At 41.6% G+C, this 14863-nt stretch overlaps 1 protein-coding gene across 9 annotated transcripts; it reads left to right on the top strand.

Moving 5' to 3' along the window:
* The first annotated feature begins 3167 nt into the window (after positions 1-3167).
* LIG4 (DNA ligase 4) lies at positions 3168-14365 on the top strand. Of its 9 annotated transcripts, XM_054446623.2 has the most exons (4): positions 3168-3638; positions 4303-6349; positions 7203-7275; positions 10504-14365. In XM_054446623.2, exon 4 carries the CDS (start codon positions 10532-10534, stop codon positions 13265-13267), a length of 2736 nt encoding a protein of 911 aa, XP_054302598.2. In that variant the 5' UTR covers positions 3168-3638; positions 4303-6349; positions 7203-7275; positions 10504-10531; the 3' UTR covers positions 13268-14365. The 9 variants fall into 9 exon arrangements, with proteins under 9 accessions (XP_054302598.2, XP_054302606.2, XP_063507207.1 ...); XM_063651137.1 differs by lacking the exon at positions 3168-3638 and having other exon boundaries at positions 5862-6349; positions 7203-7251; XM_054446629.2 differs by lacking the exon at positions 3168-3638 and having other exon boundaries at positions 5863-6349; positions 7095-7251.
* The last annotated feature ends 498 nt before the right edge of the window (positions 14366-14863 follow it).

Below are 14863 nucleotides of genomic sequence, written 5' to 3'. Positions count from 1 at the left end.
ATAGGTGAATTACAACGAATTTCCCAAAAACAATTTGGCAAAAGGCTAAACAATTTCAAATACAATTAAAAAGTCCTAAGTCATAAATGCACTATTATTTCTTTAAAGATCTTTAAGTCCATCCTAAATTGGTAATTTTGGGAACAGCTTGTTTAAAAATAAAAACTGTTCATACATTTAAAAAAAAAGATGCCTACAAGTGGAAAGAACAATGTGCAGGTTCAAGTGAAGACGGTAAAAAGTGGAAAGCGAGTTCATGTGTCAATGTCGACATCCACATCCCAGCAGAGAATGAGGACCCCGCACCCCATGGTGCTCATTAATTACTCTGGGTGAATCACAGCTTCTGATCACATGTGAGGTAATGTGGAACTCAGATTCAGTATTCTTATGTCAATCTCTCTCCTCTTCTGTTAAGCACTGGGAAGCTAAGAAACCACGCCAGCTGCACAGCTGAAATGGAAACACAAATAGCTGCTATCAAGGTGTTGGAGACACTACAGAATGAATCATCTATTTCCCTAATGGTTACCCACGTGCCATCAATAATGAAAACGTGTGTATTAATAGTCCTACGGGACAAATGAACAGTAACTGCCTATGGAGATGCTGGATAATAACTGGATAGTTCAGACAGCATTTTTAACTAGGATTTAAATCTGTATGAGCAGATAGCTCAAAAATTATACCAGACAGCAACTTAGTAGCTTTTTCGTGCTTGAAAATCTTGGCAAATAGAGTCAACTCTGGCAGAAGTAAAATGAGAGATTATTGTTACTATGGAAGCCAACCACAATTTGTTCTGAGATTATAAATATCTGAAATGTTTAAAAAAAAATCCACAAACCTAAAACCGTAGTGATGTTAGACTGATAATGAAATTCACAAAGTTTCCAATTTATAAATGGGCAATGTTCTAAAACTTTACCTATAAACTAGATGGATGAAACTTAGAATATTTGTTTTGTATAAAACCAGTGTTATATAACATTGAGTATGGGAAAGTAAGTACAACTAGAAGCCTTACTAGAAGTATCTAGATTCTCAGGCTAGCTCATAAATGCATGTAGTCCATGTACTGGAAATACTACATCTTTGCAAGTGATTTCAGCAGAATATACTGTTGTAGGAGTTCACACCATGTGAAACAGAAACATAAAATGTTATAATGTATTACAAAATCTGTCATTTGAGGAAAAATATCTTACTTAGAAGAACTAGAGCATCTTTTAAGTCTACATGAAAAAAGGCTATTTAAAGGTCTTAAGACTTTCCTGGGGCAACTAAACCAGGATTAGAAAGATTTCAGAATCTGGGTAATACATTAAACAGAGAAACAGAAATAGATTCCCCTGAGGTAAGTTATGAGGAGAGATGACGGGAAAATGCTAGATCCAACAGTTTCCTGTGCCTATCACTAAGTTATATGGTTAACCCAGGGCAATTTGCTTAGTAAACCCTCTTATTCACACGCCAAGAGGTCTTTGATGTGCCCAAGAAGAGGACAGTGTGCCAAGAGCTACCTGTAGGTACCTGGCTTGCTTTCATCATTCCAAGTTAACTATCAATGGGAGGCAGTGTGGTGCAATGGAAAGGAGACAGTGGTTTGGGTCATGGTCTGTTAATAGATAGGTAGCTTTTGCCAACTCACTTAGCCTCTCTAAATATATATTTCCTCATATGTAAAAGGAGGATGAAAGATTAAATTGAACTACTGTTGAGATAAAATGTAATAGTGTGTTAAGTGCAGCTACTTCTATGAGACAAAATTTAAATTACTTAATTATGTACTATAGCAGAGTATGTGAAAGTAAGGACAACTAGAAGCCCTATTAGTCCTGGAATAAATAATGGATATGATTCCCTACGGGTACCGTATCTGAACACAGGAAGTAATCAGAGCAATGCACTCTTTCTCTGTTAAAACCAAACTCAGGTAGTAGATCCTCTAGAAAGCTTTCCTTGGACCCCTATTCCCTCCTGCCATCCATTCCATATTCTGTAGTTTGTGCAAACTTACGTGGCAGAAGTTACTATTACAGCGTAATTAACCTGCTTATACAGGCTGTGAGTTCCTCGATGACAGAGACCTCATCCTATTCAACTCTACATTTTCTGTACGCAGCAGTGCCTGATGCATAGTGGGCCTCTATTAACAATTATTTAATTGAGCAGCTGATGTCTTAGGTAGGATATCATGACATTAACACTAAATGGGCAATCATGAAATCTTACACAGTAAAATAAAATTTGATATTTTAGTCAAAGACGAGTGATTTCCCTAAGCATGCATACAAATAAGTACTGATCCACGAACCCTCTCCCGTCAAAAGAGATCAGTGAAAAATCCAATATCGACACACAAAGCCAATATACTCATCTCTTTCTATCCAGTTACTATCACATAGTAAACATAAATAAGAGTTGTTAAATGGGGACGGACTTTTTTTTGATTTCGATACCTTGGGTAGTAATACTAGTAATTCATTTTACTCAAATGTTGACTAAAATCTACAGCAAAATTGACTTTGATTGTGTGGGGTGCTTTTTTGATGTTTCCTGAATACCCCAGAACTTCCTGCCATGACATTCACAGGTCTAAACCTGTTACCGACGTGATTAGATAGGCGCTCTCTCTCTCTCCAACCTAGTAGCTGGAATTATTCTATTTTACTTTTCATGTCTGTGTGGGAAGGTGGGGGAGCGGAGGGCTGGATTTTAAGGATCGTAGGTTTGTACACATTACTGGAAAGACAATTGACATAGAACATTAAGATACGTTTTAGGTTCCAATTACAAAACGACACCCGGCGAGCCTCTGGCAATACGCGCACCTTAGTTTCCAGAACAGGTATGTGGCTTCAGTTTGCTGCCCCTGGTGAGGGGTGAGCGGAGTCGGGGCGGCCGGCAGGGCTGCAGCCCGGACAGACACGGCGCCCCGGGCTGGTCCTCCACAACCCCCGGCGCTCGGCCCCCGCACGGCCCCGCGGGGAAGCCGCACTGGCCCCAGGGCTCCCCCCACGGCCTCCCGGAAGGGTTTCGCGCCCGCCTGGAGGAGCCGGCGGCTCCCCGCGGCCCTCCTAGAAGGCGCGGACCGGCGCTCGGGCCCCGCGGGCTCGGGGTCCCCGAGCCGCACTTACTCAGACTCGCGGACAGGCTGCGCAGTCGGCCGCGGGCACGAAACCGGGCGCCGCGCAGCAGCGTACCCCCGCGTCGCTTCCGTCGCTCCTCATCATCCTCCTCCAGCCCAGGGGCCGCTGCCGTCGCCACGGTCTAGCCCGGAGCTCCTGCGGCGAGCTGTGGCCCCACTTCCGGCTCCCGCTCGGGTGTCGCCGGCAAATGCCCCCGCCGGCTCCCACATAACCTGTTCTCCGTCTCCGCTCCCGGAGTGGGAACCCTGCCCGCTCTCCCGAGCATGCGCAGAAGCGGCTGCCCGGGAGCCCCCGCGACGGTGGCCCGGACGGAAAAGATACCTCGGCGGCGTAGGCCCCGCTCCCTGCTCCAGGACCTGGGGATCTTGGCCTTCCACCCTCCTCCGAGCACCAGGACTCCCTCCAGTTCCGTACCCGAGGCCTCCGGGGTGAAGAGGTGCCGGACCCGATGAGCTCGGGAGTCCACCATCGCTCTGCAAGCCGCAGGTTTGCGGAGGAGTTTGTTCTGCCTGATAGGGCTGTTAGGGGTGTCGCAATGAGGTCCACGATTTAAAGCGCTTCCATAACTATTTTTGTCCTTTTACCTCTACCAGAGTGGACTGTCAAGGGCGAATGCAGGTTTTGTGAGGCCTGAACCTTGTGCCATTCGGAGAGCCCTTTTAAAGAAAAATAATGTAAAATTATCTTATTTTTGCAAATTTTACCGAGGTACACGACCATGGGAACACCTCGTTAGGGCCCCTCTCAAGGCGTTGGAAGTGTTCACAAAAATGGGCCCTTAAAACTTGGGCTTCTTTAGCTTCACTGTCAACCCCCCTGTGCACTGAAGTGTACACACTTGTTTACAGATGTGTGCCTCCCCTCCCTTGGGCTTTCCTTATTCTGTGTCCCCTATTTTATATATACAGAGGATATTTCATAAATTTGTGGGGTTTTTTTCCTTTTGAGACGGAGCCTCGCTCTTGTCGCCGAGGCTGGAGTGCAATGGCGTGATCTCGGCTCACTGCAACCTCCGCCTCCCTGGTTCAAGCGATTCTCTCGCCTCAGCCTCTGAAGTAGCTGGGATTACAGGTGCCCGCCACCACGCCCCGCTACTTTTTGTTTTTGTTTTGTTGTTGTTTTGAGACAGAGTTTCGCTCTTGTTTCCCAGGCTGGAGTACAATGGCAAGATCTCGGCTCACCGCAACCTCCCGCCTCCCAGGTTCAAGCGATTCTCCTGCCTCAGCCTCCCGAGTAGCTGGGATTACAGGCATGCGCCACCACGCCCGGCTAATTTTGTATTTTTCTTTAGTAGAGACCGGGTTTCACCATGTTGGCCAGGCTGGTCTCAAACTCCCCACCTCTGGTGATCCGCCCACCTCGGCCTCCCAAAGTGCTGGGATTACAGGCGTGAGCCACCGCGCCCGGCCTAATTTTTGTATTTTTCAGTAGAGACGGGGGTTCACCATGTTGACCAGGCTGGTGTCAAACTCCTGACCTCAAGTGATCCGCTCACCTCCGCCTCTTAAGGTGCTGGAATTACAGGCATTAGCCACCGGCCTAGCCTGTGGTGGTGGTGGTGTTGTTGAACGTACGTGTCTTGCTACCAGATCGAGAGCTCCAGGTCAAAGCTAGGTTCTTGAATCATAGCTTCCTAATGTTGATCACGGAATAAGTGCCAAGCATATATAAAGTAGACCATTTACATAAATAAATTAATAATCATGGCAACTCTAGAAGATACTTAGTGAAAAAAACCCTTGATTGTCTTTGAACCAAGCAACTAAAATAACATGATAAAATGGAGACTGGGCTTTGAATCAATTTGGAGTTTGCCTGGTTTCACAATTCATGGTTCCTCTCATGTAACTAATACAAAGTCCAGCTTCTGACATTGTAGGAGCTCAGTAGAGGTTGAGCAAGCCACAAATGCACACGGATAGGTACCCTCTCATAAGATGGGTAAGTGGAGGCTCCTCTACCTTAACACTATTCATTTCTCCTCCAAAATAAATTGATAACTAAATTGAAGAGTAGATACAAAACAATATCATGAGACTTTACAACATCACAGATGATTTTAGATATTCAGGCATCTTAGATCAATTAAACATACAAAGTAAATAACTGAATGTTCTTGGGCTAAACGGAACCCTAAGTTCTAGCTCCACTACAAACTAGCACTGAATTAAATGTGTCAGTTTTGAAAAACGAGGTTTTTATACATTACCCAACCTCTAAGGGCACTTAACAGCTCTAATATGTTTTATCAGGACCCATTGCAGCAAAATTTGTTTTATTGTAAAGCAATATTTTATGCTAAAATAGTTCTAAAAGTTGTTTCCACCCCGCTTTAAATAACTTCTCACTTCTCCATGGCGAAAGAGGACTGACCACAGCAAAAATTCGGTGGAAACCAACAGCTCCTGGAACATAAAAACTGGGGTTGTTTATAATCTCCCCACCCTGAATATCTAGCACCATTACTATATAATAATAGGTGCTCAATAAAGGTTTGTTAAATAACTTTAATTTTAAACCTTAAACAGATACTAGAAGAGTCTATAGTTGATTTCTGGTCATGCAACGGTTTATTTCTGTATTGTAAGTTATGTATTGTTATGTATTATTTCTGCATTAAGAGAACTCAGACCACAGTAGCAAACATCATGCAAAAAAAAAAAAAAAAAAAAAAAAAAAAAAAAAAAAAAAAACCAGCTCTATATAGTTTGCAAAAGCCCATTTTTTTAAAACTTTAAGTGAAACAACCAACGTTTTGAGTTGGGGGGGATGCCCTGTTCTCTCTTGGGAGTTTTCACAACCAGCGAAATCAGTATAGTTACCACTATTTTACGTACAGAGAACAAGAATTAGAGGCTATCACTAGCTAGGGCACAAAGTGATCTTAGGTCTCCCTCAAGACAAAATCCACTGGCGTGTGGATCAACTGCTTGCAGAGAGCATCTGCTGCCGAGGCCAATAGGAGCCGTGTGTACTCAAGACCCTAACCAGGATCCTCCAGGTCCCGCCTCCGCAGCCCCACTGGGCTGCCGGCCCACCCACCTCCCATCGCGAGCCTGGCTGCGCAGGCGTGCTTGAGCCCGGTGACTGTAAGGCCCCCGGGTCTCCCCTGCGCCTGCGCGGCGAGCAGCTGGCGGAACCGGCATCTTCTGGCGCCAGCTTCCGGCTTAGCGGCTGAACTTCAGGCTTGACGTCAGGTGGGAAGGATGTGGGGTGGCAGGTCGGGGGAGTTGGGAGGTGGTGGGGGTTGGCAGGTGGGAGTGGGAGGGTGGGGCGTGGCATATGGAGGGTGTGGGGGGAGTCAAGTGGGAGGTGTGGTCCAGCAGGCGGCGGGAAGTCTGTGGGGCAGCAGACCGGGGGAAGGTCTGTGGGGCGTCAGGCGGGGTATCTGTGGGACGTCAGGTTGGGGTCTGTAGGGCGTCACGTTGGGGGTCTGTGGGGCGTCAGGCGGGGAAATCTGTGGGGCGGCAAGTGGGGGGTGTTCGGGGCGGGGTTTGGGGGATGTGTGGCGGCAGGAGGCGGGGGAGGTCTGTGGGGCGGCAGGTTGGAGTCTGTGAGGCGTCAGGCGGGGGTTATGTGGGGTGGCAGGTGTGGAGTGTGTGGGGAGGCAAGTGGGGGATGTGGGGCGTCAGGTTGGGGGTCTGGGGGATCAGGTGGGTGGTGTCTGGGACGTCAGGCGGGGGTCGGGGGGTCGTCAAGCAGGGGATGTGTGGGGAGTCAAGTAGGGGAAGTGGGGCGTCAGATTGGGGGTCTGGGGGATCAGGTGGTGGGGGTGTCTGGGACGTCAGGCGGGGGTCTGAGGGGCGTCAGGCGGGGGTCGTTCTGTGGGGCGGCAAGCAGGGTGTTTGTGCAGCGGCAGGTGGTGGGAGTTGCCGAGTTCACAGCGCTGTACACTGCGCCGCATTAGAAGCCTGGCCTCCTGATGCTGTGCTCTTCATCTAGACCCAAGCCCCAGGTCGTGGGACGATTTCTCCCATTTTTGACTCCCTGGAACTGTGTTGCCTGCTTTACCTGCGTACATGCTGATTCTTTCTCATGGCAACCCCGCAGGAAACCGTCAAGATCTTACTTTACAGCTGGGATTCTCTGGTTCACAGAGGTAACGGAGCTTGCCCGTGGCCAGGTATTCACTGGGAATCCTTTAAGGGTTGGGGGAGAGTAGGGGGAACGGGCAGAGGAATGATGTAGACTCCTTCAGGATTTTCCATTTTCCGAGAGGGTACAGGGGGCATTGGAGCGGCAGAGACTTTAGGCTTGGAGGGAATTACTTTATTTCTCTTCTTACACTTGGTCTTTCATTAACTTTTGGGATCCCAGAGCCCTTCTAGCCTTTTTGTCCGCTCATTTCTTTCTGCTGAGATTGTCCCAAATTGTCACTAAGTGCTGTGGAAGATAGGCAACTGTAAACCCTTTGTTTCCTAGGGAAACACAGCTTGTCAAGGGTTGCATGAAGGATACTTCAGTTGCATTAGTCACTTTCTCCTTTTTTTCCCTCTCTTTTTTAAGTGCAATAACATAGCACTTAATCACCTTCCATAGTCACTGAATAAAACCTGCCGGTTTATTTTCATGTGTCACTTCGGGACAATTTAGTCAGCAACTGAATGAATGATGAATCGTTATTGTGTACTAATTGCTTGCATTCATTCTCCTGAAAGCTTTGCTTATTGTTAAAGAGTGAAGCTTCTTCCCACCTTTTTATCTCGTTAGTATTTTGCAATATTTATATTTTAAATGTTGCTTGGATCAGCAAGCATTATAGTATTAAAATTATCAAGACTTACTACTATTTAAAGCACATTTTGTAGATTATCTGATTCTATCTTCATTCTAATTTCTACATAGTTTTTAACCCCATTTTATACTTTAGGAAACTGAAGCTTGGAGAAATTAAGTAACTGCCCAATATCATACAGCTGTTAAATGTTACCATCCACATTTGAACTCGGATTTATTAGAGTCTAAAACCTGAGCCCTAACCAGGAACCTCCTCATTTGTCTTACTGCAAATGGAATGAATCAGCTAAAATCCTCAGAATCCAAAAAATAAAATTAGCATGTAAAAATGAATGAAAGTCCTAATCTTTGACTTTTTATGCCATTGTAATGAGCAAAAATACTTATGCCTAGTTTATGGCAATTTTGGAATCCTTGTTATCTGCATAGCCATTTTAGGATACATGTGTATCCACACCATTACCTACATTTTGTCATTATAAAGTAATTTAAGTCCTTGCCTGGGATTTGTTGAGTGAAACTTTAACTTTGAGACCATATAGAATCTATAGATATATCTGTAGAAACTATATATCAATATTTGAATATTAAAGAAATATTAGTTAACCTACTTCATTTTACATAGTTTATATAGAAATTGTAGATATAGCATTGTGTACCGTGATGTACTCCCCTGAGGGAGCATATTTTGAGAGATAGGGCAGTGAACATGCATAACCAGGTGTTACAGTCAGTTATGCAAACCAGATTTAGAGAGAGGAAACAACAGTATATTCAAAGATAAAAGTTTCAGGAAAGTGGTCTCTCATGCGTTTGTCCCTCGATCTAACCCACTCAGTAGAAGTTGGGTTTCCTTTGTCAGAAATTAGACTGAGAAGTGCAGCTTTTTTCTCTATAGGCCACCAAATGGCTGTTGTAAACCATTGCCAGGGCAGTCAGAGCTACTGAATATTTTTAACCAAACTGAATCTCACCCACTGTGCGTCTGCGTGCGTGTGTGAGTGTGTGGTGTGTAACCAGACCATAGGTTTCCCTAGTGTGCTTATGCAGGAGTCAACTCTAGGTGCTCAGTAATTCATTCAGCAAACCTCCTACATGTCTGCCACGAGAGCACAAATTACAGCACAATTTCTGGCCTCTAGAGACTGACAGTATAGTAAATGTAGTATTGTAATTAGCCATTTGATTTATTTTACTGGATACTAGATAATGTAGCCTTGTGCATGTGTGTGTTGCTCATTTGTTTGCTGTGATGGAGAATTGGAAGATGGGGAGTCACATGTTTTCTGCACTGTAATAGATCTCCCCCCTCCCAGCAAAACTTCTCTGACTCTACTGCCTGGGATACATGGTGGTGTCTGAAACCACGGGATAAAACATAGTTTCTATTCATGGAGCATACATTGTACTTGAAATCTTTCTTTGGAAAAGTTATTTTAACATTACATAGTTTAAACCATATTAGAATTAATATATTTCTCTTCCAGTAGAACTTGTATGAATATTTAAAACTAAAAAAATTTACACTTGTGAAATTTTAGGGAATATTCTTGCCCTAGCTCAGCAAGGTACCCATTATTTCTTCTCTGACTTTAGCAGATACTTCAGGGAAAAGCTCTCCGCTCAGGACATTTTACGTTTGTTTTATTTTGTTAAAGCACTTGGCATTTTATTATACTCAGTTTCCATTACACTCCCCCCCTTCTTTCTTTTTTTTTTTTTTTGCAGAATATATTTTCTTTTAAAGCAGAAACATGCAGTATTTTCCCCTAGCACAGTGTATGTAGCACATCTCATATGTAGTCATTAAATACTTAGGGAATAACTGGCATGGAAATATGAAAAAAAGAAGCATACTAATACATTTATACTTATAAGACAGTAAGTAACTATGGTAAAATAGATAAAGTGAGGATTTTTTGAGTAGGGCATTTTGAGTTGGGATTGAATGCTGGTGTGATTTGGCATAGCTAGCAGTGAAGAAGTGAAAGGAAACATAGACGTAGGCTTTGTTTGGCTGGAAGAAGAGGGTACCTGTTTTTTCCTTTGTTTTTTGGTCAAGGGCCCTGCCTATGATTAGGATTTCTAGGAAGTCAAATTTCAATTCAGCAAATGAGTGATTTGTTAAAAACATCTGTTTGAAGATCAAGTTCATTTCTGGTGCTATGTGGTAGTCTGACAGGGAAAGAAGAGACATACATGAAAGGCCTTCCCTCAGAAGCTCAGAAGTGAAGTGAATTAAGCCTGACGAGGTTTTTTTTTTTTTTTGTCACCATTATTAGCAATATTTGTTTGTATTATGTGCTAAATAATTAATATATAGAATAACTGGAATTTAAGGAGAAAATTAAAATGATTTCTGTATTATAAATATAGGAAACACAGCTATACAGCAGATGATGCTTTTCATAATAACTTCAAATTAGGGTTGGAGCAAAATAGTTATTAAATGTAGAGGTTGAAAAGATACATCATTTAGAGCATTGATCTATTTTATTTAGCAAACATTAATAAACATTTATTATGATCTCAGTGATCTTTGTAAGATCTTTACATTAAATATTTAGTTGAATCTTATCTTTTACTTAAAGTTATTCTCTTTTTGCTTTACTAGTTAAACGAGAAGATTCGTCACCGCTTTGATGGCTGCCTCACAAACTTCACAAACTGTTGCATCTCACGTTCCTTTTGCAGATTTGTGTTCAACTTTAGAACGAATACAGAAAAGTAAAGGACGTGCAGAAAAAATCAGACACTTCAGGGAATTTTTAGATTCTTGGAGAAAATTTCATGATGCTCTTCATAAGAACCAAAAAGATGTCACAGACTCTTTTTATCCAGCAATGAGACTAATTCTTCCTCAGCTAGAAAGAGAGAGAATGGCCTATGGAATTAAAGAAACTATGCTTGCTAAGCTTTATATCGAGTTGCTTAATTTACCTAGAGACGGAAAAGATGCCCTCAAACTTTTAAACTACAGAACACCCACTGGAACTCATGGAGATGCTGGAGACTTTGCAATGATTGCATATTTTGTGTTGAAGCCAAGATGTTTACAGAAAGGAAGTTTAACCATACAGCAAGTAAATGACCTTTTAGACTCAATTGCCAGCAATAATTCTGCTAAAAGAAAAGACCTAATAAAAAAGAGCCTTCTTCAACTTATAACTCAGAGTTCAGCACTTGAGCAAAAGTGGCTTATACGGATGATCATAAAGGATTTAAAGCTTGGTGTTAGTCAGCAAACTATCTTTTCTGTTTTTCATAGTGATGCTGTTGAGTTGCATAATGTCACTACAGATCTGGAAAAAGTCTGTAGGCAACTGCATGATCCTTCTGTAGGACTCAGTGATATTTCTATCACTTTATTTTCTGCCTTTAAACCAATGCTAGCTGCTATTGCAGATATTGAGCACATTGAGAAGGATATGAAACATCAGAGTTTCTACATAGAAACCAAGCTAGATGGTGAACGTATGCAAATGCACAAAGATGGAGATGTATATAAATACTTCTCTCGAAATGGATATAACTACACTGATCAGTTTGGTGCTTCTCCTACTGAAGGTTCTCTTACCCCATTCATTCATAATGCATTCAAAGCAGATACACAAATCTGTATTCTTGATGGTGAGATGATGGCCTATAATCCTAATACACAAACTTTCATGCAAAAGGGAACTAAGTTTGATATTAAAAGAATGGTAGAGGATTCTGATCTGCAAACTTGTTATTGTGTTTTTGATGTGTTGATGGTTAATAATAAAAAGCTAGGGCATGAGACTCTGAGAAAGAGGTATGAGATTCTTAGTAGTATTTTTACACCAATTCCAGGTAGAATAGAAATAGTGCAGAAAACACAAGCTCATACTAAGAATGAAGTAATTGATGCATTGAATGAAGCAATAGATAAAAGAGAAGAGGGAATTATGATAAAACAACCTCTATCCATCTACAAGCCAGACAAAAGAGGTGAAGGATGGTTAAAAATTAAACCAGAGTATGTCAGTGGACTAATGGATGAATTGGACATTTTAATTGTTGGAGGATATTGGGGTAAAGGATCACGGGGTGGAATGATGTCTCATTTTTTGTGTGCAGTAGCAGAGAAGCCCCCTCTTGGTGAGAAGCCATCTGTGTTTCATACTCTCTCTCGTGTTGGCTCTGGCTGTACCATGAAAGAACTGTATGATCTGGGTTTGAAATTGGCCAAGTATTGGAAGCCTTTTCATAAAAAAGCTCCACCAAGTAGCATTTTATGTGGAACAGAGAAGCCAGAAGTGTACATTGAACCTTGTAATTCTGTCATTGTTCAGATTAAGGCAGCAGAGATCGTACCCAGTGATATGTATAAAACTGGCTGCACCTTGCGTTTTCCACGAATTGAAAAGATAAGAGATGACAAAGAGTGGCATGAGTGCATGACCCTGGATGACCTAGAACAACTTAGGGGGAAAGCATCTGGTAAGCTCGCATCTAAACACCTTTATGTAGGTGGTGATGATGAACCACAAGAAAAAAAGCGGAAAGCTGCCCCAAAGATGAAGAAAGTTATTGGAATTATTGAGCACTTAAAAGCACCTAACCTTACTAACGTTAACAAAATTTCTAATATATTTGAAGATGTAGAGTTTTGTGTTATGAGTGGAACAGATAGCCAGCCAAAGCCTGACCTGGAGAACAGAATTGCAGAATTTGGTGGTTATATAGTACAAAATCCAGGCCCAGACACGTACTGTGTAATTGCAGGGTCTAAGAACATCAGAGTGAAAAACATAATTTTGTCAAATAAACATGATGTTGTCAAGCCTGCATGGCTTTTAGAATGTTTTAAGACCAAAAGCTTTGTGCCATGGCAGCCTCATTTTATGATTCATATGTGCCCATCAACCAAAGAACATTTTGCCCGTGAATATGATTGCTATGGTGATAGTTATTTCGTTGATACAGACTTGAACCAGCTGAAGGAAGTATTCTCAGGAATTAAAAATTCTAACGAGCAGACTCCTGAAGAAATGGCTTCTCTGATTGCTGATTTAGAATATCGGTATTCCTGGGATTGCTCTCCTCTCAGTATGTTTCGACGCCACACCGTTTATTTGGACTTGTATGCTGTTATTAATGACCTGAGTACCAAAAATGAGGGGACAAGGTTAGCTATGAAAGCCTTGGAGCTTCGGTTTCATGGAGCAAAAGTAGTTTCTTGTTTAGCTGAGGGAGTGTCTCATGTAATCATTGGGGAAGATCATAGTCGTATTGCAGATTTTAAAGCTTTTAGAAGAACTTTTAAGAGAAAGTTTAAAATCCTAAAAGAAAGTTGGATAACTGATTCAATAGACAAGTGTGAATTACAAGAAGAAAACCAGTATTTGATTTAAAGCTAGGTTTCCTAGTGAGGAAAGCCTCTGATCTGGCAGACTCATTGCAGCAGGTGGTAATGATAAAATACTAAACTACATTTTATTTTTGTATCTTAAAAATCTATGCCTAAAAAGTATCATTACATATAGGAAAGCAATAATTTTAACTTTTAAGGTTGAAAAGACAATAGCCCAAAGCCAAGAAAGAAAAATTATCTTAAGAGTGTAGTAGTCAATGATTTTTTATGATTAAGGTGAAATAATTAAACAGTCTAAAGAAGAGGTGTTTTTATAATATCCATATAGAAATCTAGAATTTTTACTTAGATACTAATAAAATACATTTAGAAACTTTTAAAGTCATGAAAAGCATTAACCTTCTAAACAGCATATTCTAAAAAATCAAAACTTTAATAATAGTTTTTATCTAATAAAAGCATTGCAAGAAAATAGGGTGGAATTGTTACAGTTGGACTTGTAAAAATATGTCTTTTTACTCCAGGTTTAAAATGTCCCTTTTAAATGTAAAATGTAAACAAATTTGCTTTTTAAAGTTAAGGCCAAATGTAACAATAAAACCCTGTCAATGATGAGCTAAATTAGAGGAAGTTGTATGAGACTTAATGATCTAAAAACTTAAAATTGAATTGGTTTGATTAAAAATAAAGCTTGCAATTTTAAAAGTAGCTCACATTTAATTTCTTGCATGAAATAGAACATGCTTTAAAGGAAGTATTTTTATGTGAATTTGGATTCTAGTATAAATAGTATTCACAAAAAAGATTTTCCTAGATTTTATCAATTGAATAGGTGTCAATATCGCATGCATATTGTAACTTTCATTAGAAATAAATTGCTTGGACGTTTAAAAATGACTTTTATAGTTAGATTATTTAAAGTCAATGTAGATAGTATATATTATGTATGGATTTATATACCGAATTTTGGAATACAGCCTATCTCATAACCATATTGAAATGTATGGAATTTGATCCGTGAGATACTATGTGTGCATTATTTGAAAGTTATTGGAAATTTTATCCAAACCGTGGAACAAATGTATGTGATTTTGTTATACTTCTTAATTTAAATAAAATATTTAATGTACTATTAAAATAATTTCTTATGTTCTATTCTTTTTTTTTTTTTTTTTTTTTTTGAGACAGAGTCTCCCTCTGTTGCCCAGGCTGGAGTGCAGTGGCGCAATCTCGGCTCACTGCAAGCTCCGCCTCCCGGGTTCACGCCATTCTCCTGCCTCAGCCTCCCGAGTAGCTGGGACTACAGGCGCCCGCCACCATGCCTGGCTAATTTTTTTTTTTTATTTTTAGTAGAGACGGGGTGTCACTGTGGTCTCGATCTCCTGACCTCGTGATCCACCCGCCTCGGCCTCCCAAAGTGCTGGGATTACAGGCGTGAGCCACAACACCCAGCCATGTCCGGCTAATTTTTGGTATTTTTTAGTAGAGACAGGGTTTCACTATATTAGCCAGGATGGTCTCGATCTCCTGACGCCGTGTTCCACCCGCCTCGGCCTCCCAAAGTACTGGGATTACAGGCGTGAGCCACCGTGCCTGGCCCATTGTCAGTAAAATTTTTGACTGGTGCATGTCCGGC

This window comes from Pongo pygmaeus, chromosome 14 (genome assembly GCF_028885625.2).
Source record: "Pongo pygmaeus isolate AG05252 chromosome 14, NHGRI_mPonPyg2-v2.0_pri, whole genome shotgun sequence".
In the NCBI taxonomy this organism is placed as follows: domain Eukaryota; kingdom Metazoa; phylum Chordata; class Mammalia; order Primates; family Hominidae; genus Pongo; species Pongo pygmaeus.
This window is presented reverse-complemented; position numbering and strand designations above follow the sequence as displayed.